The 23,555-nt window shown below is 38.4% G+C and overlaps 1 protein-coding gene and 1 pseudogene across 2 annotated transcripts in view; one reads left to right on the top strand and one right to left on the bottom strand.

Annotated features, from left to right (window-relative positions):
* Nucleotides 1-23,555, top strand: part of Lrp6 (LDL receptor related protein 6) — a 118,381-nt gene that overhangs the window by 55,716 nt on the left and 39,110 nt on the right. For both annotated transcript variants that reach the window (XM_021641342.2, XM_021641340.2), the window contains 4 exons: nucleotides 330-501; nucleotides 20,130-20,346; nucleotides 20,667-20,956; nucleotides 22,160-22,386. In XM_021641342.2, coding sequence (XP_021497017.1) covers nucleotides 330-501; nucleotides 20,130-20,346; nucleotides 20,667-20,956; nucleotides 22,160-22,386 — 906 coding nt within the window. The remainder of the gene's footprint in view (nucleotides 1-329; nucleotides 502-20,129; nucleotides 20,347-20,666; nucleotides 20,957-22,159; nucleotides 22,387-23,555) is intronic.
* On the bottom strand, nucleotides 23,208-23,478 carry LOC110551010 (small ribosomal subunit protein eS27-like; annotated as a pseudogene).

Here is a 23,555-nt window from a genome sequence, read left to right as displayed (position 1 = left end):
TATATGAGGTAACTTTCTGTCCAGAGATGAGAAGCCATGAGCAAGAGTGATGCTTCATGGGAAGAAGCAGAAATGTATTAGAAAATATATAGGTAGTAATGGGGTCTTGTTATTGGGAGACATTTTTCACCAACTCCAGAGGGTGATTTTGATCTGAGAGTGTGCTTATGTACTGCTGTGATGAACGTTAGAAATGTTCTGTGCCCAACCTTGAGTCCTGTGTTCTCTTTCTCCCTGGCTTCCCTGGTATTGACTGATGATAATGTCCCATGGGGAGTGGGTTTCACTTTTGCTAGCCCCTCTCAGCTTGTTTTTATGTGCTTTTTTAGGTATATGTACTGGACGGACTGGGGAGAAATCCCAAAGATCGAGCGAGCTGCTCTGGATGGCTCTGACCGAGTGGTTCTTGTTAACACTTCCCTTGGTTGGCCCAATGGCTTAGCCCTGGATTATGATGAAGGCACAATATACTGGGGAGATGCCAAAACAGACAAGATTGAGGTTGGTTGCTTTGTTTCTTTATAAATTTTTTTAATCTATTTTGGTTTTTGAAACAGCCTTGGCTATAAATAACCTTTAAAACCAATTTTATAATGGTTTCTGGGTCAGTAGTAGTTTGGTTCACATAGACTCTCAGCAGTTGTCTGGGATTCCAGGATATCATTTCCAGAAATCTTCCTTAATGTTCACATCTCTAGGGATGATGGGTTGTCTTCCACCTAATCTATGGGTTTCTGAGTTGTTATAGGCAATACAAGTTCTGTTGTTTCTGGTTGTCACAGCTTTTGTAAATGATTCATTTTGGGTCAAGCTGCTCTCTGGTTTTTCTAAAGCCAATTTTCTGCAAACCAGCATTATATAAAACCCATACATGAGGAAAATAGAGTGTGTCTGTGCATGTGAGTGTACATGTATATGCGTAAAACTTTGTTTTTGATGTTGGATTTGGTAGTGGAGTTTATTAAGTACTCAGTTGTTTAAGAACAAAAGTTTTGCTTATTGAGACATGATTTCACTGTGTAGACTAGGCTAATCTCAGACCCATGATTCTTTTCTGTTGGCTTCCCAAGTTCTGGGATTACAGTCATGTGCTTCTAAAAACACACTAAAAACATGTTTTAAATTGTTTTGTGGACTACATGAGAGAAGTAGTTAGCCAAATTCTGGGAAAAAAAATATTTACCAAGTGATAGAATTAATTTTGTGGGAAATAGAATTATGGTGAAAAGAATCAGTGGTAACTATTTTATCAGAATGTTTGTAAGTGACACAACCTTGATACTGAGTGTGGATCAAGCTGTCCTTTTTGGGATGCCCTTAATATAAGGAGTGACTGTGCAGAAAAGAATTCCTTATAGGCAGCCCCTGCACATACATACCTTATGGATACACAGTTTGAACTATAGAGCAGTTATTTTAGAAAGGTAATTTTGAGTGCCAGGAATGCTGAGGGAATAATGAATTAAAGGACTTTATTTCCAGAGTGGAAACTTGGAATTGAAGAAGCCCATTAATACTTCACCAGTCCCAAATAATTGAAAATTGCTTCCCCTCCCTCCTTACAGCTGGTTTCCATTAACAGAAAGTTTTGTATGGCCTAACTGTAATGTTTCTCCTGTTACTAGAGTTTCAGTGCACCCCCCCACACACACACACAAGTTAGCATTTGGATCTTTAACAGCTGGAGGAGAGTGCTGATGTGACAGAGATGATAGGTTTGTGCTTTAGACTGGTCGATAGCCTTGTTTAAGTATAAATCGCTCATCAAACCTAGCCCCTTCACAGTTACTTGCTGTGGATCAAATGTGGACCCTACATGAGCATATAAGAAGATAGCTGAACACTTACGTATCATAGAAGTGTCTAGTTTTGAAATTTTACATAAGTGGAAAAATGCTTGATTTATTTTCACGTAGAGATTTAAAAAAAATGCTGTATTTAGTTTTGTCTGTGGTTTATTGTGAGCAGTTGATTGGCTTGAAAAGAAAGGCATTGCTTCTTACTGAGAATATGTTCTCTTTCCCACTTTCAGGTGTATTATTTTAGATACATAAATTTAGTCAAAGTCACAAGTAGTTGAGGGGGATTCAAATAGAGAAATGAGAATTTATTCATAAAAATGAGTACATAATTAAAAATTTAATAGTGGTACTATTTGTCCCCTTTCCCCTTCTCCACTTCTTCCCTGTGACATTATTTGTCCCCTTGCTTAGCATGCACAAGGCTTTGGGTTCTAGCACATAGCTGCTAATTGTGTAACCCTGTCCCCAACCAAGAAGGGGTGTGTGTGTGTGTGAGTGAGTGAGAGTGAGTAGTATGAACTCTACCCTCCCTTTTATGGTGATAGACTTACCTTTTAGGAAACTATACAGAAAGGCTTCCTCATTTTTCCTCTGGACCTGTTTTTCCTCTGGAAATTTTGGCGGGCTTTCACTATTCGGACGTCAATACTCTTGCCTTTTTTTTTTTTTCCCCCAGGCACATCTAGAACATATCTAGTCTACCAATGGATGGCAGAATGAGTTATTTTAAAAGCGTAGCACTTTATCTAGACTCATCGTATATGATTTGAGGGGGAAGAGCATTCATTTTCTATCCCTAGACTACTAGTGATTATGGAAGCATATGCTCCCAGCATTCCATTTCCATGTACTTGAGATTAGGCAGATAATATTAAGCTTCACAATTTTGGGAAAGGTGTGTTCATTTTGAAGTTTAATTGGTAGACTCTTGTTATATGGAAGCAGTTTCTAGGTGCTCATCTGACCTAGTATGGATGATAGCTCCCTTCCAACTCTGTCTTGCAAGAAAGCTTTCCAGCTGTGTCATGCCTAGGAGTAGGAACTGTTTATTTCTGGGACTGGGTGGAATGCCAGGCTGTGGGAGCTCTGCTTGATTCTAAGGACATAGAGTTTATTTTGGATCATTTATATAGTGCACTGGAGAAGAGAAGGTAGTTACCTGCTAAATTATTCTGTGGCACAACAATTTCTTATGTTTTGAGTAGAGCACAGACAAGAGCTCAGAACACTTGTCCACACCAGCCTTTGCTCCCTCAGTGCGTGGGTGCCTTGGATCTGCTTCTTCTTCTTTCTGTTGAAGTGGTAGATGTTGGTTATGTTGAGTTGACTAAGGATTCAGAGAAACAATGGAGAAGAACGAGGAGCCCTAGCTCTCAGACTAGATTCTTGTTTTACAGAGTCATGGAAAGGTAGACTAGATTTTCTTGACACTTAGAATCATCTTCTACAAATAGAGGCAGGACACAGATATTATTAATGATGTCACTTAAAAACAAGCAATGGCATCGTGCTTCTTCCATATAAAGATGTGTGGGTGAGAGTAGTATGCTTCCTCAGCTCAGCAGCTGCTGTGGCTGTATCTGTGGGTGGTGGTTAAAGGTGCAAGCTGGTGCTTGTCCTGCTGCTTCTGCAGTGCATGGGAATGCTCCTGTCATTGTGTGGGCAGACCTTCTGTAGCAGTACACTTTATTCCTGAGCCTTCCAGTCTTACTTCAGTTAGAAGTTTCAGTTTTTCTGGAAAGAGAAATGTCAAAACCTTTCTTTCTTTTACATGACCTTACAGTCACTGGAAAGCCATTGTTATTTTGACATTCACATCATCTTGGCCAGGTGTCAGTGCCCCAAACATGGTTTGCACCTCGCACCTGCAATACTGCTTATTAATAGCAAACACGTTATCAAATATTTCAGAGCATTCCTTTCCATGATATAAAAGTAAGAAAGTATTGTTAGCTTGTTGTTGTTTTCCGTCTTTGAGAATGGGTTTCTACGTTGCCAACACTGGCCTCAGTCCCATTCTTCCTTGGTCTCCCAAGTGTTGGGAAGACTACAAGAATGCATCACCCTATCCAGTTAGGCTGTGTTTTCTTGAGGATGCTTTCTCATTTTATATTCATTTAACTGATTGGGAAAAAAATTAAGTTTTAATCATTCTTTTATTAAATAATAGTATTACTAATAACTAATTTTAGTAATAACTAAAATTTCTTCACAGTTTGTTCTTGTAGTGCTTTTCATTTGTCTTCTCTCCTGTTTCTGAGCTTCTTCTGACAGTGTAGCAATAGTTGGTAGTTACAGATAAAAAGATTTTCTTCTTGAACACATGTAAATTTGTTTGAACTCTCTTATTGTAAGTTCTTTTACTTTGATAGTACAGTATCTGTAGGTTGTGTAGTCCAGATCTGATTATGCCTGGCACTGTTTTACGGGGGGTGGTGGGGGGACACAGATTATTAGAACCTTCAGTACCAAACAGGTTTGAATAAAGAGGTATTACTGTCTGTGTGTGTGCTGAAAACTTGGCAGCTGGTGAATGTTCTGTTTCATACTCTGAACCTGCAATTGCTGGGCTGCATTTTCCTCTGATGACAACTTCCTCTGTTTTATCAGTATCCTAATAAGGAAATTTCTTTTCCAAGTATTCATATTTCTTTTTAAAGACTTTCTTTGTCTCACATTCTTAGTCTACATAATGTGAAAGTCTGTCAGAACACCCATGGACCTGTTTATGCTTTCGTTGCTGTTGGTTTCCAAGATTACGAAGTTACAGCACTATGATTATCTTTTGTTAAGATATGTCAGATGTCAGTGAGTACTTCCTTTTGAGTCTTCTCTAGTTTCTAACATTCATTGTTTGGTGTTTCTTAAAATTCATTATGCTTTTAGTTTGAGAACTATTGAACATAGTGTGTTTAAATTCCTGAATCTCAGGAATTTGCCCATTTGCACTTCTTTGCCACACTCTGTCTTATGTTTGTGAATTTATTACTCCCCTCCACCATCTTCTTGACGTCTCTTCACAGAAGGATTGAGAAAACTGCCATTGGAGGCTTAGGCATGTTTTTGCCTCATTTTATGACTTTTTAGAGGCACATAGGTTGGTCATAATAAGTTTGTTGGTAGTTTCTTATTGAAAGTTTGTTGCTATAATACAGTCATGGAAACATTGTTTAATGTGTTACAACATATAGGAGCCTGAATAGCCCATCAACCACTTGTGTGCTGTTGTCTCATGGAGTCAGTCTGGCACTCAATTATGTGTGAAGAGGGCCTTGCTGATGGGTGCCACAACACACCCCACAGCCTTACCATGCAAGACAATTCACTTCAATTAGGACTTTGAATGGTTTCATCTATAAAATTTCAGAACAGTCTAATGCATGTTGGTACTTAGCTCTTTAGTTAGCCTAGGTTTAAAGTTACTCTTGAACCATTTTTAAAAATGTCCTGCTGTTTTGGTTTTACATCTTGTGTTTGATAGAAAACCCCTTACTATGTACAGTGATATTTTTAGTTTCAGTCTTACTCTTTTTAAAGTACTTTATTCCTGGGCTCTGGGCATAGCTCAGTGTATAGTACTTGCCTGGTATGTCCAAGGCCCTCTGAGCCATTGGCCACCCTCACCACCTAAGATTATCCCTTTGCGCTTTGCGCTCCAGAAAAGGGCTCTGGTTTTACTCTCACTTTCTTGACAAGGCGGAGTGTGCATCTTCAAGGTTATGTCAGTAGTGAAGAGTGGTAATCTCAATTTCTTGGGAAACATTTTATAATACGGTGCCCTTACCTCCATTTTTTAATTTATATTTAAGTGAGTGAGCTTAGATAATTTACATAATCTTTAGTGTTTGTATTTAAGATTCTTTTTAGCTGTAGCATTTGTGATGTTTATTGTCTCAACAGTCTCTTAGGTTAAGAAAGGATAATTTACTTTGCCTTGGGATAATTACTAAAAGGAATTTGGATTGCAGATGGCATGTTTTTTGGTTTTTATTTGCTTCACAGTTAATCACTGTTAATGTAAAGAAGCTTGTTGGTAGCTGCAGCTCTTTGTAACTCAGTTTTTCTGAAAGGCCGTTTTCTGCTAAGCTGTGACTTCTCATGAGGAGGTATATTCACTTCAGGTAGCAGACCTGTTATAGACTGAGGAAATGATTGCTCGAAGTCTAGTGTGGTGAGGCTATCAGCTTAACGTGGGCTATTAACACAGCACGGCAGAGGGTTACCTGTGAGAGAGTGGCTAATCTCTAAGCAGCACTACCAAAGAAGGGTCTCCCCACCAGTGATTACTGCTTATATGTTCTTGGGGAGGGCCGGGGCTTCATGTTTCTCACTTCCTTGAGTGCTTTATTAACTCAGGAGTTTTTCATTAACTGCCTAGTGAGCCCCACCCCCTTCTATAAGGGAATGTTAATGAGGATTGCCTGTGGGTAATCACAGCTGCTCTGATTTCAAGACTGCAATGGCCATTTCATGCCCAGAGGACAGAGTTTCACAGCTCCTATATGCAGTCTATTCCATTACTAAGACAAGTGGTAGGTTAAATAAATGTTTAAAGCTCTTGTTTGATGCTTGCCAAATATATCAGTTCTTTTAAACTAATAGAGTCCATGTAAAATACTACTTCATGGGCTAATGATTGCTTTATTTCTTTTGTTTAGATATAGGAACACACTGTAGTATTAAAAGGTCATTTTATTTTATTTTATTTTATTTTTTTTATTTAGGAGGGTTGAAAAGGGTAGGTGGGTAAGTAATGGCAAAAGATCATTACCTGGGGACTTTTTGAGAAGGAGTTTGCCAAAGACTAAGTATTTAACAGGTGTAGAAGTTTTGACTTCTTAAACATCAACTTACAGATATCAGCAATTATTTAACGATTTCATCTCTGTTCAGTTTGAAAGTTCTCTGTCATGGAAAAAAAAGGATTCTTTAGCTCACCCTTCTCCCCAATCTGTAATGTGGTTTGTTTTGTAATTTAAAGCTGTAGAACTGCAAAGAATGTGCTAATGCAAATGTAAAGGGCTGGGGATGTAGCTTAAGAGCACTTTCTTAGCGGGATTGAGGTTCCTGGTCCTCAGGAACACTGCCACATCCACAAGAAAATTCAACCCTGTAATTTATTTGTTAGGCTAATTTTTGGACTAACTCTGATGACTTTGAAAATCTGTAATACCACTCTGTATTCAAGCTACTGTGTTATTCGTAGAGTATGAGAAAAAAATTCTCCTATGCAGTCTCAGCTACTTTTGTATTGCACTGCCATGACCAAGGCAGCTTACAAAAGGAAGGGCTTGTTTGGCCTTAGAGCTGCGGAGATACAAGAGTCTATCACTGTCTTGAAGAGCAGGCAGCAGGCAGGCATAGCACTGAAGCACCTGAGTACCCACATCTCTGTCCACAAACAGGAAGCAGAAAGGTGAGTTTGAAATGGCACAAGTCTTTTGAAACCTCGAAGTCCACTCTCCGTGACATACTTCCTCCAGCAAGGCCACACTTCCCAATCGCTAAACTGCTTCCAACTGGGGACCAAGTATTCAGACATCCAAGACTTAGGAGGGACATCGCATTCAAACTACCACATGTGACTCAGATTTCACTAGTTTTCAGGTAGTGAGTAAATGTAAATATTTGTGTATATATATGTGTGCGCATGTTTCCCGGGTTTTCAGAATTTTACTGCTTTTGAACGAAAGAAAGCTGTTCTTAGATCTCACAAAATTAGCCAGTATTTGTTTTTAAAAAGCATTATTACACAAAGATTACAGAGATCTTTGTTCTTTCTTTCCCAGTCTCCTTTTCCTGAAAATTTATGAATATTGGTTGTTTTTTGCCCAGTTAGTCTTTTATTTGGTCAAGGAAAAGAATGGGACTCAAGTCTCCTCCTCCCTATACAGTGCTTTTTATGCTGTTCTCTGCTGCCTCAATTTTAACTATTCACTTGGATAATTTCAGATTTAAAAAAGTTTTCAACAACTGTTTCTTTCACTAGCTTTATGTTACCTGATCATAATGCTGTTATCAGTATTCAGAGGTTAATACTAGTTGCATTTTTGTAATTTCTTCTATATTGGATTTTCCTGGAAGGAAGTACACGTTCCTCTTTCCTCCAGATTTAGCTGGCTGTTTACTTGTCGCACTCACAGATGCTGGTATATTTTCTTAAGATTGTTTCCCTGTTTCATGAGTTGTTCCCAGATTCTGGTTGGCTTTGTTCCCTTTTTACGTGTCTCGTTTGTTTAAGTTGTAAAAACATGGATAGAAACCATTATCTTTGTAAAAGTTATGGCTTTGTGTGCTTGCCCTAGCTATTGAGTAATGACATGAAGACCTATTAACTTTATTAAAAGCTTCGGGCACTCTAGCTGGGCAGATACTGCACTATTTTAACCTGAGTACTCTGGCCTGGGCTACTTCCCAGCCATATGGCCCATTGCTTGCCTGGCTGTTCCTTCTTCGTCAGCTCTCCTTTCTCTCTAGTCTCACCTGAGACCCTCTCCCTGGGCTGGAAAGTCCCCCTTTATCTGCTCCTGCCCCGCTATTGGCTGCTGAACTCTTTATTTGACCAATCAGTAGGTGATGCAGAACAACGTTTACAATGTACCAAGAGAGGAGACTGATGGTTCATAATAATGACAGTGCCAAAGTGTGGACTGTAACCAGATTTCTGGGTACATAAATCAGCATTTGAATACACAGTGCAAAGAAACATTCTCCAACATACTTTAACATTTTAAAATGTAAATACAGCAAATCTTTGGAATGTCTTTTTCCATCCACAGCAATTATAGCCATTGAAGAGCTGCTTCTCTTTTCTTCTTTCCCTTCTTCTCTAGCCCAGTATGCAGCAGCCACGTTATGCTGTCTGTAGAGCATTATGTCAGCAGACAGTTTTTTTCTTATCATCTGATCACTTTCATCTTTTATAAGGAATAAGATTGCATTGCATACATATACACATATGTATATATAATGTATATTATATATATATCACCCATCTGTTGATGTACGTTATGTTTCCTTCTACTTCTTGATTGTTGTGAAAAGCCTGTCTCAAATTAAGTACAAATGTCTGTTTGAAATCTAGTTTTCATTTATTTTGGATACATAGTCAAGTGAGATTGCTGAATAATATCTTTTTATGCTCTTGAGGAGCCTCTGTCATTTTAAAACCACTTCTGTAACAGTATACATCATCCTCATCTTACATTTCCCCTGCCTCCATACTAGAATTTGTTGTTTTCCCAAGAAGTTCTGGTTCTTTTTAGAGGGTATTTAAAGTCTGTATCTGGTATAAGTTGTGCTAACTGGTCCTGGGGCAGTCAGCCTTTTAATATTAAGGTATTATGATTGATACTTTTTTTTTTTTTTAACTCAGATTACAAATAAAATTTGTTTTAGCTGTGTTTGGAAAGAGGAAATTGAGTTAATTTTCCATGTTAACACATTGTTTCTTGATTTATTTTAGATTTCAAGACAGTGGGACTCAGCATTTCATAAATCATTGAATATAATTGACTGTGTTGCTAGGGTTCTTCATAATGATGCCTTTATCTGGAAAGTTCTCTCTCTTTTTTTGGTTTTTCAAAACAGGGTTTCTTTGTGTAGCCCTGGATGTCCTGGAACTTACTCTGTAGAGCAGGATGGCCTTGACCTTGAAGATCTGTGTGGAAATCAGTTCTTATTATATAGTTTCCATGAATAATTCAGGTTTAAAAAGATTCAGTCACAACAGTAACTCTTAGCTCTGTCTGAAAGAGGAGCCTAGCAACTGGAAATGTCTAATTCTAAGCCTAATTGTTTTCAGCAATGATACAAAACTATGTAGTATAATTAACCGTCACAATTCTCTTCCTGCCAAAACCGTGTGCATGTACCCAGATGTAGGTTGTCTTGGCTAAGGTTTAAGAGCTTTGAGGATAGCACTGTAAGCAAGTGCATGGTGGTCTTTCATTTTGCCAACTGTGTCCAGAGCATTCCTCTTTGCTTGCCGTTGTGCACTATTTTCTGTGCTGGTTTTGAACCTCTTGAACTCTAGTAATCCTCCGACCTCAGCTTCCTAAGTGTATTCCCTTGCCCACTCGCCCTTTCAGCTTATTCCACGTTTGACAATGACATTTTATTGCAGTTACATTTTTGTATCTTAGGGAGTTGTATCACTTCTATAAATTCTGATACACTTTTCTGAATACATAAGCTTTTGATGGCATGCTTTCTTTTGGGTATTGCCTGGAATATTTAAAACGTGATTCTTTCAGAGCAGTGATTCTCAATCTTCTTAATGCTGTGGCCGTTTACTATTAGTTCTTTATGTTGTGACCCTAACCATAAAATTATTTTGTTGCTACTTCATAATTGTAATTTTGCTACGATTATGACTTATAATGTAAATATTTGATATGCAGGATCTATGTCTTATATGCAACCTCCAAAGGGGTCATGACCCACAGGTCGAGAACCACTGATTGAGAGCATAATTTAAATACACAGTTTGAAACTTTGTGGCACCACCATTTCTAGGTGTTCTGTCATGTGCTTTTTTTAAAAAAACATGTCTAGTCATGTGAAGTAACATAGAAGCAGTTTTGGTAGTTGACGGGCAGCATTCCGAGATCTCATGGGTAAGTCTGTTTTGACCTTTAGTTAGCTGATGAAGCTGCTGGAACACTGAATGTAATGTCTGTAGGAAGTTTGCCATTACTACTTAGTGTTTGTGCACGTTGTATTATAGTTAGCCCACATCTATTGCCTGGTGTAGCCTATCTGCTCAGTGTGGTTAACAGGATTTGGGGGTGGCTCAGAACGCTAAATCCCATACCACAGTGTGGTGGGAGCTGCTGAGCCACTGCAGACTACTTCAGATTTGGACTTAGATTTTAGAAATGACAGAAGTCTAATTTCGGTTTAGCTAATTAAACTAGTCTGAGGTAATACAGTGAAACACTCTCAGGAGTTGCCAGATATAATTAATGCCAGCTTAGTTTTTAAAGTGTAAAGGTTATCTTTGGAATCACCTAAATTTTTTTTTTCATTTGTTCCAGATTTAGATACAAATGAGCTTTTTACCATGCTTTACTTTATTTTAAATGCAGAGGGCTTAAAATCTTTGTATAAATCTAGTAATCTGTCCAGAACTGTTGTTTCTTGGCTATGAGAACTGGTAGGTGATTTTCCTGGATACCCATCAGTTTGTCCCTCTTCCATGCTACTCCTACCCACCACAAGGGCAGCATGGCTGATCGAGAGTACCACTTTCTAATACGAATGTCACCTCTGCAGAAGGAAATAGGTTTCAGTAGTCATTGGACCCTTATACAAAGGAAAACAGATCATTCTGTAGATTTTAATTTCTACAGTCAGACTTCACTTAAACTGTTGATCCTTTAATCTCTTCAGAGTATCCTTTTAATTGCTTTCTGCATCATATTAACAACAAAAGTGATAAGCATATTTATTCCTCACAGTAATTATCATTATTGTTATTATGCAGGTGCCCTTAGACTTGTTACTTATCTCCCTCCCATCATCTTTCTCATTATGGAAAATTTCAGGCATATAAAAAGCAGAATAAAGACAGTCGGGAACCACCCAGATGTCCCTACTGGTTCATCCAGAATGCCGCACAGCTCAAGGGAAGAGTTCTCTTACTAATGTTACCGTACTGTTAAAGCTGTTTTGAGATTAGAAGGAACAGACCAGCTAGGTCTTTTCTTACATACATCAGGTACTGTTTTGAAATGTGAACTTGTAAATGTGATGTAAGAGAAAAGATTTTAAAGTGTAATTTTGTCCTATCCTCAATCCCAGACTGAAGATAGCAGGCAAGGGAAGGAGTATGGTTACAAATTTAAAATGGAGAAGAATAAATTCATTGCATGTTGTATAGTCATCTCAGCGAAATTTGAATCCCACATAACCCAACGTGTAGCCACCATCCAGATGTGAGGATGTAGCACTTACGCGATGGCTTCTCTGAGCTGAAGCGTGCGCAGTACAGAGTAAGAGACCTAGAAGGAGAACAAAGTCTTTAAAGTCTAGTTAATAAACTTAATGTTTGTATCATTCAGAGTAAATGTGTGTCTACGTTAGACTAAGTATATAATGTTGTATCTGATATTGTATCTGCTCCATTTTACCTTTTAATATATGGTTACCTGAAAATTTAGAATTGAAAGATGGGCATGGTGGCATACATTTAAAATCTTTGAAGTAGGAAGATTGTAGTTTGAGGCCAGTTGTGAGTTACATAGTAACAGATTGTCTCAGAATATCAAATGAAAAATATTAGAGAAGTTGAAATTGCCACTCACTTGGCTCATGCTTGTGAATTGTATTTTATTTCTCTTGGACAACATTGTTTTAGAACCAATTCTGTTGTAAAAATTATAACAGATGAGGACAGGGAGGCTAAAGAATTAAGAGGGAAAATGTGAACACAATTATGTTAAAATATTTAGCACATCTTAATTACATTGACTAAATTGAAGTAAACATGACTTGTTATGTCTTGTGTGATTCACTCCCCTACCCCCCAAAAAAGCCTTTTAGTCTTTCTTAAAACAAAAAGAGCATTCTTTTTTAAAAAAGGGTTTATTTAGTATGTATGCAATATTTTGACTGCATGTGTGCCTGCAGGCTAGAAGAGGCCACTAGATCTCACTATAGATAAGAGCCACTGTGTGGTTGCTGGAAATTGAACTCAGGAAGAGCAGACAGTGTTCTTAAGCTCTGAGCCATCTCTCCAGCCCTGAGTATCTTTTTCTTGTTCTTTGGTAATTTCATACACACACACACACACAAACACACACACACATATATGTATATGTATGTATATATACAGATCCATGTCCAGCTTTCAACCCCCTACACATAACTCAATGTGTCTCCTACCTTCATGTCTCTTCTTATTTTTGAAATTCTGCTGAGTCCTCTTAGTGCTGCCTGCTGGGGTGTTGTCTGACCTGTTGGGCTTGCTCTTGTGTAGGTGACCACATTCTGTAGCTTCTTCGTGAGAGAAGGGACAGGGATTGGGGTAGCTGGAAGAAGCGTGTCTGAGAACAGAGTCATCAGAGCTAGCTGCGGTTTTCCAAGAACTTGAATTTCTAAAGCTCTTAAGACTTATTTGTGGTTACTGTTTTGCCAGATGTTGCTTTAAAAAAAAATAAAACAAACAACCCTCCCCCCTTTATATATATGTGTTTTCCTGGCAGTTCTTCCTCCTGAGACTGTTGTGGGTATTTAGAGCATGTCAGATATAGACCTGCTCTGTTTTGTCAAGGACCTCACTGCCTGCATTTCTGAGATCCAGAAAAAATGGAAGGCTTGACATATTTTTTGCTACTTTAGCTGGTGGAAAGAAATCTAACCAGAGACAGTGTTGGGAGGTTGCTGTTCTTTGCCTCACTTTGTGGGGGATGCTGGTTTTATGACTGTTGCTATTATTTTGTTTTGGTTTGTTATTGTTGTTTCTTGGGAGAAAAAACTATGATCTGGCAATGAAATAGAGATGTCATGTGAAATAATACATTGTGTTACGTTTTCTAAATATATAAAAAAGTAATTATAGGTGGCAGCTGGCCCCAAGTCATTTAGATGGGAGATTTTTTTTTTAAACTTCTATTACCAATGTCACAGAAATGGAACACATTTTGGTAGCCATAATTCTGTATCTAAAATTAGGTAGCTTTAACATTGAGTAGATAGTGACCAGTTAAGTTCTCCTGGCATATGGCTTTGTCACATCATTCTTCTTAAAGACTTCTAAAGCATTGCTGTATGGTTGCTCTTATTTTAGCACTTAGTACATGTGCAGTGAAGCCTGATGCTGTTTCCTAAGTTCCCATGCTGTTCTTTCTGCTTCAGTCAGAGCACGTCTGGTGGAATCTCTCAGAAGACTTGCTAAGTGCATCCTTGACTTTGTGACTTTAACATATGTTAATTCTTTTCTTCTAGAAATACCCTATCTCTTTGTCAGAATGCTAATTCTTCTAGGTGAATTTCAGCTACTGTTTGCTGAGGGTTTTCCCTGTTCTCTTTAGTCCACAAAAGAGGGTATATGCTTGTAGTTTGACTGTAAATACAGCTCACCTTGACCAGCCTGGTTCTCATTTGCCTTAGCATTCATCGTGTCTTTGGTGACGATTTGGGTGAATTAGCTGCATTTATTAATGTTTGATTTAGGAAGAGATGGGTAGAAAAGTCGCAGTAGACCCCACCAAGTTGGCGAAATGCTCATTTTGTTTAGTAATTTATGTCTAACTAGCAAATAGCTGAAGTTAGGAAATAAGAACAAGGCTGCAGCCGAACAGTAGTTATTCACTGGCTGTCAGGACATCACGGGCCTGTATTAATTTTACCTTTAACAGTGTGGTTATTTCAGTTCTTTATTTCCACATATTCTTTTATATTTATGTTCTTTGTATTTTATAGCATCACATTTTTGTAATTAAATTTATCTGTTTATACTTAGGTATTGGATTTTAACCAGTTGGAAGTAACATTTACTAAATACCTACTATGTACCTTTGACTCACAGATTGAACATTATTTTAGTTACTTTTGGAATAATCAGTGTTAGTGGTTCATTTGCTATCCAGTGAGTGGTAGAGGATGTGAACTCAGTTTAACTATTTCTGTTACTATTATTTACTGATTACATGAAATTTAAAAAAAAAATCGGAATTGAGGAAGGGTAACTAATGAATAGACGATGCAGATTTATATGCACTAAAAAAGTCATTTTGAGTAGTGATTTCTATTTTATTTGTGATTTTCAGTTTCATTCTTAGCCTATTATCCAGATCCATACCCAATCATCCATTTTAAAAAAATGTGCTATTTTTATTTTATTTGTATGAGTATTTTGCCTGCACGTAAGCCTGTAAATCATTTGCATGCCTGGTGCCTGCAGAAGCCATAAGAGGGCACAGGTTCCCAGCAATTGAAGTTACAGAGGGTTGTGAGCTGCCATATTAATGCTGGGGATAGAACCTGGGTCCGTCGGAAGAGCAGCCAGTGCTCTTAACCACAGCCATCTCTCCAGTCCCCAATCATTCATCTTTTAATTATTATTTCTATTTTGTGTGTTGTTGCTGGTATGTGTGGGTAAACGTGGAGGCCAGAAGTCAACTTCAGCCGTGCTTCTCACGGTTTTTGAGACAGGGAGCCTTAGGAGCTCACCGAATGGGCTGCTGGCTGGCCAGAAAGCCCCCAGAATCCTCCTGTCTCCACTTTCCCAGTGCTGGGCTGAGTGTGTGCCACCATCCAAGCTTTTTATGCAGTTTCTGGGGAGCAAGGTTAGGTCCTCCTGCTTACGCAGATAAGCACTTTATTGAATGAGCTGTCACCACAGCCTGTGGCCATATTGTTTTAAGCTGTTCATTTGTCCAAGTGATCAGGCAAAATGATAGAGGGTGACAGAGCTCAAAGAAAGAACTTGGTAGATCCTGTAACGTTTTTGAAGTAGAACTATAAATTTTATGTTACAGCATTCGGTATTATCAATTTGTGCTTTTAGACCAACAAATTCACTGAATGTAATCAGCAAATAAGTTTAATTTATCAAATGTAGTATAATGTGAGATAATTGACTTAAGATAGCAATAAAGCAGCCAGGTGTGGTGGCACACGTCTTTAATCCCAGCACTCAGGGAGGCAGAGATAGGTGAGTTGAACTGTGAGTTCAAGGCCAGCCTGGTCTGCATAGCAAGTCCAGGGCAGCCAAGGCTATACCGACAAACCCTGTTTTGAAAAACAAAACAAAAGATAGCAATAGTACTAGTCATGAAACCAAACCAGACTTGTTTTAGTATGCCATAATTTTATAAGAACGTTTGATAAGGGAGGCAGAGGCAGGCGGATCTCTTGAGTTCAATGCCAGCCTGGTCTACAAAATTAGTTCCAGGACAGCCAAGGTTGTTACATAGAGAAACCCTGTCTTTGGTGGGTGGGGGAAGGAAAGGACAGAAAGTTTGATAATACAGATTATTTAGTGCTCTGTGTAGGATGCCCTGTGATAGGATGGTGTGGGCATCTCTTAATACAGAACACATTTACCTTTGTGTATACATGACTTTTAGATGAGATAATAGTGCATTTTCCTGCAGAGCCGGGTGGAAATATTGCCTTAGAAGCAGAGGGGCTGGAGAGATGGCTCAGCACTGGCTGCTCCTCTAGAGGACCTGGGTTCAATTCCCAGCACCCATGGGGCAGCTCACAACTGTAACTCTAGTTCCAGAGGATCCATTGTACCAGGCACATACGTGGTACATATATTTGTGCATGTAGGCAAAATATCCATACACATTAAATTTAAAAAAATCTTTAAACAAACAAACAAACCAAAAAAAAAAAAAAAAGAAAGAAAAGAAAAAAGAAACTACCCAGAAAGCCAGGTGTGCTAACATTTCTATAATTCTAGCATTCTGGAGGGTAAGGCAGGAATCTGGAGGGTTCTAAACCTTTTGGCTTTATTAACAGGAGCCTCTGACATAACATATATGTTAATATCCTAATCAGATCATAGACTATTAGATGTTAATATCCTAATCAGATCATAGACTATTAGATGTTAATATCCTAATCAGATCATAGACTATTAGATGTTAATATCCTAATCAGATCATAGACTATTAGACTAGAACTTACAGATATTCTCTCTCCCTACTGTCCCCCCCCCCCCGCCTATCTTTCTCTCTTTTCCTTTCTATGTGTGTGTTTGTGTGTGTACGTGGAAATCAGAGATTGGTATCAGAGATGTTTTCCTAAATCACTTTTCTACATAAAGTTAACAGCAGAAATTTGGTTGAGTCAGTAGGATCTTTGAAATCATTAATCTTGAAAAATATGCAACCATGGTTTAAAAAAAAGTGCAAAAGGAACCAGTGAAATAAACAAATGAAAAGCAACCTCATAATACAAAAGAAATAGAATCAGATTTTACTGAGTAAGCTTGGTAGAGTTTCAGTAGGTGTTTAAGAATATTGAAGGTTAAAAAGAAGTGCAAAGAACATAGAAACTTAGGAAAGCAAGATGGGAGTTGGAGGTCATTTTTAGTAGTTACTTCATCTGAGTTACATTTGTAATCTGTTTACAGCAAGTTAAAGGAATTAGTGATAAGAGGAAATGGCTGTGGTCACAGATAATATGCAAATAATATGCCAACAAAATAACAGCAGATTACTGGTGGATGTGCAGAATCATTCCATTTGTGGATACTTCCTGAGATGCTATGTTAAAGCACAAGGGAACTCCTGGAAGTGCTGGGAGGAGATTCCTAAAGTGTGTGATGGCGCCTAGAGTGCTCGCCTGTGTACATTAAACCCTGGGTTCCAGCTTCAGTGTGGGGTGGACTAAGTGTCAAATGGTCCTCTTCTAAAAGACCCAGGTTCGTTCCCCAGCACCCGCACAGCCACTTCACAATGGTCTAACTCCACCTCCAGGGGATCTGACACTTTTGTCCTCCGTGAGTACCTGCACTGATGTGCACATACCCACATGCAGACACAAACACACAATTAAAAATAATAAAACTAAATCTTTATGAGATGAGGACATAGTGCAGAGTTTTAAGAAAGCTTCCCCTGCCCAAGACACTTTTTCAGTTTGGATGTCTAGTAAATGAAAGTCTTTGTCCCAGAATTGTGAGTAGTAAGAGAATAGGGCCAAAAGTACTTTTCTATCTCTCTGACTTAAAAAGGGATGGAGAATGTATCAGTTCTCTTGGCCCATTGTGTCCTGCCATAGCCTTCCCATGGTTTTAAGTTTTGGGGGAAAACATTTGTGGTTCAAGTAATAACACTGTAGGAAGGAGTGTGAGAACTTTGTATGCGTGAGTTCTGGCTGTTTGGGGAGTTGGCTCGAGAGCTCCACGCAGGTGATTTCTAGCAGTCGTCACAATCCCAGTTTAGGATTATGGTCAGTGATATTTTAAAAGTGTATTTAAGCTGTCATCTCAGCACCAGGGTCCTTGAAGCAGGAGAATCTTGAGTTTGTGGCTGTCTGGGCCCTATTATGAGATCCTGCCACAGAAAAAGAACACTAAAATAACTGAAATGTGAGCTCAAGCCCTCTGTGTATTACAGACTGTGCTTCTAAGAGCCTGAGTGAACTGTGAAAGCTGGAGAGAGAAGAGCAAGGTTTTACAGACACGACAGTAGCTGCCACAGTAATTTTTAATTTTTTCCTTTAATCACAGTTGTTATATTCTTCCTACATGTAACCTCTTTATGCCTTTGTGCCCTCTAGTCCTCTCAAGTAGGCAGGTGTTTTTTGTTTGTTTGTTTGTTTGTTTGTTTGTTTGTTTTAATGAATAACACATTTTGTAGTAGGTGAAACCAAGAGTTTAAAAGTAAACACTTTAAGCATTAAGGTTAAAAGAGTACGAATTGTTTTTTATAAGCTAGGTATACAAACAACATAGTTTCTCTTGCTTTGCCTTGTTTGTGATAGAAGCATTCGTTTCATCATGTCCCCAGTTTAAAAGCTGCTTACTATTTACTAGGTGCTTGAATAGTGACTATAGAAGAAATTTGAGGCTCTTGCAAGAACACACAGAAGAAAATAACTGACTCCTTTTCACTGCTTAATCTTTCACTGTCATACACTATTTTAATATTTTACCTGAACTAGGAATGTGGCTCTTCAGTTAAAAGCACTTGTTACTCTTGTAGAGAGCCAGAGTTTGGTTCCCTCACCTTGGGCGGCCGAGAGCTACCAGTAACTCCAATTGCAGAAGATCCTACACCCTCTTCTGGTCTCCATTGACACCTGTATGCATGTGCCTATATGTGCATGCTCATATTAACACCCAGACCCAGACATACACACTAAAAAATAATAATTTAAGAATATTACTTGCACATAAGTTTTGTCAAAGAATGATCAATTTAAAATGTGAATATTCAAAAAAGTCTAAGCTTTTTTGTGTTTTCAAATCAGATGTTAACTTCAGTAAGTGTTACATGAAGGACATGGATAGTGTTTAGTTTTTGATCTTCAGAAAACATTTACTGTAATAGTGCCACTGTATCTGATAGAGATACACTACTATAATCTCTCGTTTAGAGATACATAAAATATTATTGAAACTTGTGAGTGATAATACAAGGGTACAGCAGTTTTATTTGGTCAGTTTCCAAATGCTATGTTTCTTTGATGGAAGTTCAGCAAATGTGAACTAGAGAAGACAGACAAGGTAACACCTGCTGCCCATCTAGACAGTCACAGTACTGACTGATGTGGGATACTCTTAACTCCTCTGTCTCAGGTATCCTTTGCTTGCTTTTAGGTTGTTACATACTCTGATGATGCCCTTGAACTTTTGCTCTTCCTGTCTCTATTCCCCATGTTTTAATCTTCTAGGCATATGTACCACTATGTCTTTTTTTTTTTTTTTTTCCTCCTCTCTCTTCTTCTTTCTTTTTTTCTTGAGAGTCCTAGGGATTGAATTCAGGGCTTCCTGTGTGCACTCCACCTTGGTATATCCTTAGTTCCTTGGAATATTTCTTTCTGAGTTTATGGAATAAAGACTTAATAACGTATAAGATTATATCTGATGCTTTTTAAGGCACAAGCCTTAAAAAACTGTAACAGTTTTAAACTGTAACATTTAAAACTGTAACAGTCTTACAGAGTTAAACATTAGAAAGCTTCTCCATCTTTCAAAACAAGGTTAGTACAGGTTGTTACAAATACATGGCTGGATTTACTAATACTGCTCTTGGGTGATTGGGAAGAATTAGTGTAGCCTTGATTCTTGAAATGTGTTTGCACATAGGGAATTGCAGGCTCCAGGTACAGTATTTTTCTAATAAGGACCTCAAAAGAGTGATTTACTGAGACATTTTATTCCTTTATTAAATTTTTGATGGTAGTTGTTACTTAAATAACAAAATTTAAAAAGCATCAACTCTGTTTACAGGAGGCATGACTTTGATGGCCTTAGGGAAAAACATGCCAGGCTGTAAAAGAGGAAATGAAATGTGAACAGAAAAGCTTGTATATACGTTATAAAACCATGTAAACTTAAGTTAATGATAATTTGTTTAATTTTTAGTCATTCAGAAGAAGAGTTTCATGCTAAATCTAAGCTTACCAGAAAACCTTTAAAGGAAGAATAATAAGAAATTAGAGAAAAAGAGGTTAAATAGGAACTTAAGATGAATGTTTTAAATCATTATTACTAAATCATTTTGTGTTTTGTGACATGTCTTAGCAGCACTTTTGAAGATTTGGATTTTGGTGTAGTAGTTGGTAGGAGTTTCCATCTTACACACATTCAAAGATTAAGTACTGACCCAGTCCTCCTTCTTTTCCGACTTAAACTCGAAGGTCATGAATACTGATGGCACTGGGAGGCGAGTGCTGGTGGAAGACAAAATTCCTCACATATTTGGGTTTACCTTGCTGGGCGACTATGTTTACTGGACAGACTGGCAGAGGCGGAGCATCGAAAGAGTACACAAGCGGAGTGCAGAAAGGGAGGTCATCATAGATCAGCTGCCTGACCTCATGGGACTGAAAGCCACAAGTGTCCACAGAGTCATTGGTGAGTCATCCAGAATTTCTTAGAACTAGAGACCAGGCCTACAAAAGGTGAAGAGAGTCAGCTGCATGTAAAAGTGAATTGTTGGTGTTTAAAGCAATTTGAGATCATCTTTACTATACCCGCTTAGTATTCTGACTTCTGTGGGTATATAAATTTGTTCATACTTTCACTGATGGATAGTTCTGATAATGTTTGTTTGTAAAAATAGAGCTGAAACTAGGTCAGGACCAACACAGTCATGCCTTTAAGAACCAAATGTGTCCTACTTTAAAAGTGAGTATGTGTTGATTTTCTATGCTTTTTGTAACATTTTCTTTTAGGTTCCAATCCCTGTGCTGAGGAAAATGGAGGATGTAGCCATCTTTGCCTCTATAGGCCTCAGGGACTTAGATGCGCCTGTCCCATTGGCTTTGAACTCATCAGTGACATGAAGACCTGCATTGTTCCTGAGGCTTTCCTTCTGTTTTCCCGGAGAGCAGATATCAGACGAATATCTTTGGAAACAAACAATAATAATGTGGCCATCCCTCTCACTGGTGTCAAAGAAGCTTCTGCTTTGGATTTTGATGTCACAGACAACAGAATTTACTGGACTGATATATCACTGAAGGTTAGCAAAGAAGTGTGAAGTGCTAATGCTGGGCTGAAAGCGAAAACTTGAATTCATATACAGCAGCTTATACAAGCTGACTGTAGTAGAAAATACTGATTGTAAATTATGGTATCCTTGTGCTTTCTTTTTTCTAGAATTAATATTGAGAAGCTTACTGAGATAGTGAGAGGAAACTTTTGACTGTAAAATCTGGAGGATATTCTAGATTGAAGTTTTATTTCAGATAATGTTTGTATACTTCTAACTTGCGAAGAGCATGAGATGTTGGAGCCAGACAGTTAGATTCTAGTGGTATTTAAGAAAATCTACTTAAAAAAAAAAAAGAAAAAAGAAAAGAAAAGAAAAAGAAAAACAAATCTACTAATTGAATGGGGGAAAATAGATGACCCTTGGCTTTAGCTGGGTGATCCACCGTCTTCCAGGACACTTGTAGTAATGAGAATATCTGCAGATGCACACTACTTTACATCACTTGGCCTAGAACTTGCCGAGTGGTAACATCTGTTATTAGCTCTTAATTTTTATGGGGTTTTAAACCGTATGATAATACAGAAATTGGTTGTTTGTTTTTTAAGTTTAGAGGTGGCTGAGGATTGAATTGACACAGTGACCTAGCATACTTTCAGGTGTCTTCAGAAAATTGACTACTAGTAAGCTTATAACATTCTCTTCCCCTCTTACTCACTTGATTACCTTGAAATTTCCAAGGAAAACTAACTGTGAGGAAATGGCTCCATGGGTAAAAATGTGTGCTCTATAAGCATGATGACCTGAGTTCAAATCCCTAGCACCCATGTAAAAAGCTATGCATGTTCCAGTGCTGGGGAGCAGAAATAGGTAGATCCCAAGATATTTCTAGAGCTCTTATGGTTCAAAGAGAGACCCTGTCTGAAAGGAATATAGAGAAGAACAGTGGAGGAAGACACCTAGTGTTCTTCTCTCCCCTGTGCCTGTGCATGCCCAACATACAAACCACACCATCCAAAAACACAAAAAACTAATCAGTCATTCTATTACCTTACTAGGAAAAAATAATCTTGATTCCTAACTACTTCAGAAGTTTCCTTCTGATGCTAAAATATAGTTGCATTTATTAAAAATTGCCACTTCTGCATCTTTATACCAACAATAAGATCTAGACTTCTGGATCATGCTTTAACCTTAAGCCATGTGTTTTAGTTGCAAATTTTATTTTTGCAGACTATTAGCAGAGCTTTCATGAATGGCAGTGCACTGGAACACGTGGTAGAGTTTGGCTTAGACTATCCAGAAGGCATGGCAGTGGACTGGCTTGGGAAGAACTTGTATTGGGCAGACACGGGAACAAATCGCATTGAAGTGTCGAAGTTGGATGGACAGCACCGACAGGTTTTGGTATGGAAGGACCTTGACAGTCCCCGAGCTCTGGCATTGGATCCTGCTGAAGGGTAAGTAGCTTTATGTATGTGCTCTTAATAGCTGCATCACGCAGTGGTCATGGCAAATACCCTTGATCTCTTAATGCTTATAATAACCTGACAGCTAAATGATAGGAAAGATTTATTTTAAAACTAGTAATTGCTGGACATAGTGGTTCATGCCTGTAGGACCAGCACGTGGCATGCTGAGGCAGAAGCATTGCTGGGAGTTCAAGATCAGTCTCAGCTACACCATGAGTTCCAGGCCAGCTACAGATTGAGAACCTGTCTCAAAAATAAACAGAACCCCCAAAACCAGGGCATTCATATTTATTTTGCTACTTAATAATCATTCATTCCTAAAATTTACTTTGTCATTATGACATTGAGTGAAGAAAATGAAATAGATTTCATAATAAAATACTTATTGATCAGTATTAATATATTGAGTGTTTATCAGCATCCTACATTTGCTTGTTCTTTCTCAAATCTGTAGTAAGACTTTTGAGTTTGAGTATCTTAAAAAAAACACAGAAATAGTATAGGAATAAGTTTTCATTTTAAACTTAGGTGTGGGGATATGGGGCTGTTTGGCAACAGCTGACTATGACCTGCCAGGTGCTCTGGCAGGGCTGTGATTTTGCCAGCTGCATATAGTTTCTTCGAGTGTGTGACATTTGGAATTCTGGGGACTTTTTAGAGGGTATATATGCTAGGGCCCCAGAGGCATTGTGGGTTGTTGGTTGGTTGGTGTTCGTCACTATTGGTTGTGGTTTTGTTGTTGTTGTTGTTGTTTTTTATCCAAAATGTGTTTGTTGGGATGGCTCCCACTCATCCTGAATCAGGTGCATTCAGTGCTGCTTTCTCCTGAAGGAGCATCCTTCTGTCAGTCTTGCTTTTCTGCCAGTAGGCTGACAGAGAACAGTAGAGAGCCAACACACAATACTACCGTTTGTGCATGGCTAAAGACCGTGGTGATTTTATAGCATCCTGGGCATTTCACGTCCATAAAGTAGGAATTGGGGCTCTGCACCAGGCGCTTTTTCTTGTGTTTCCTCTTCTCCTCTTCTGGAGAGGGATGAAGGAGGTCCTTTGTGAGAGGCATGTTCTCGTAGGGAGGTTGTCACCGCCGAAAAGGCTGGTTGTGTTAAGTAGTGGTACACAAGAAGAAGAAACAAGAAAAAGAAGAAATTAGATAT

Source organism: Meriones unguiculatus, chromosome 5 (genome assembly GCF_030254825.1).
Source record: "Meriones unguiculatus strain TT.TT164.6M chromosome 5, Bangor_MerUng_6.1, whole genome shotgun sequence".
In the NCBI taxonomy this organism is placed as follows: Eukaryota; Metazoa; Chordata; class Mammalia; order Rodentia; family Muridae; genus Meriones; species Meriones unguiculatus.
The sequence above is the reverse complement of the archived record's forward strand: the minus strand, read 5'-3'. Positions and strand labels throughout refer to the sequence as shown.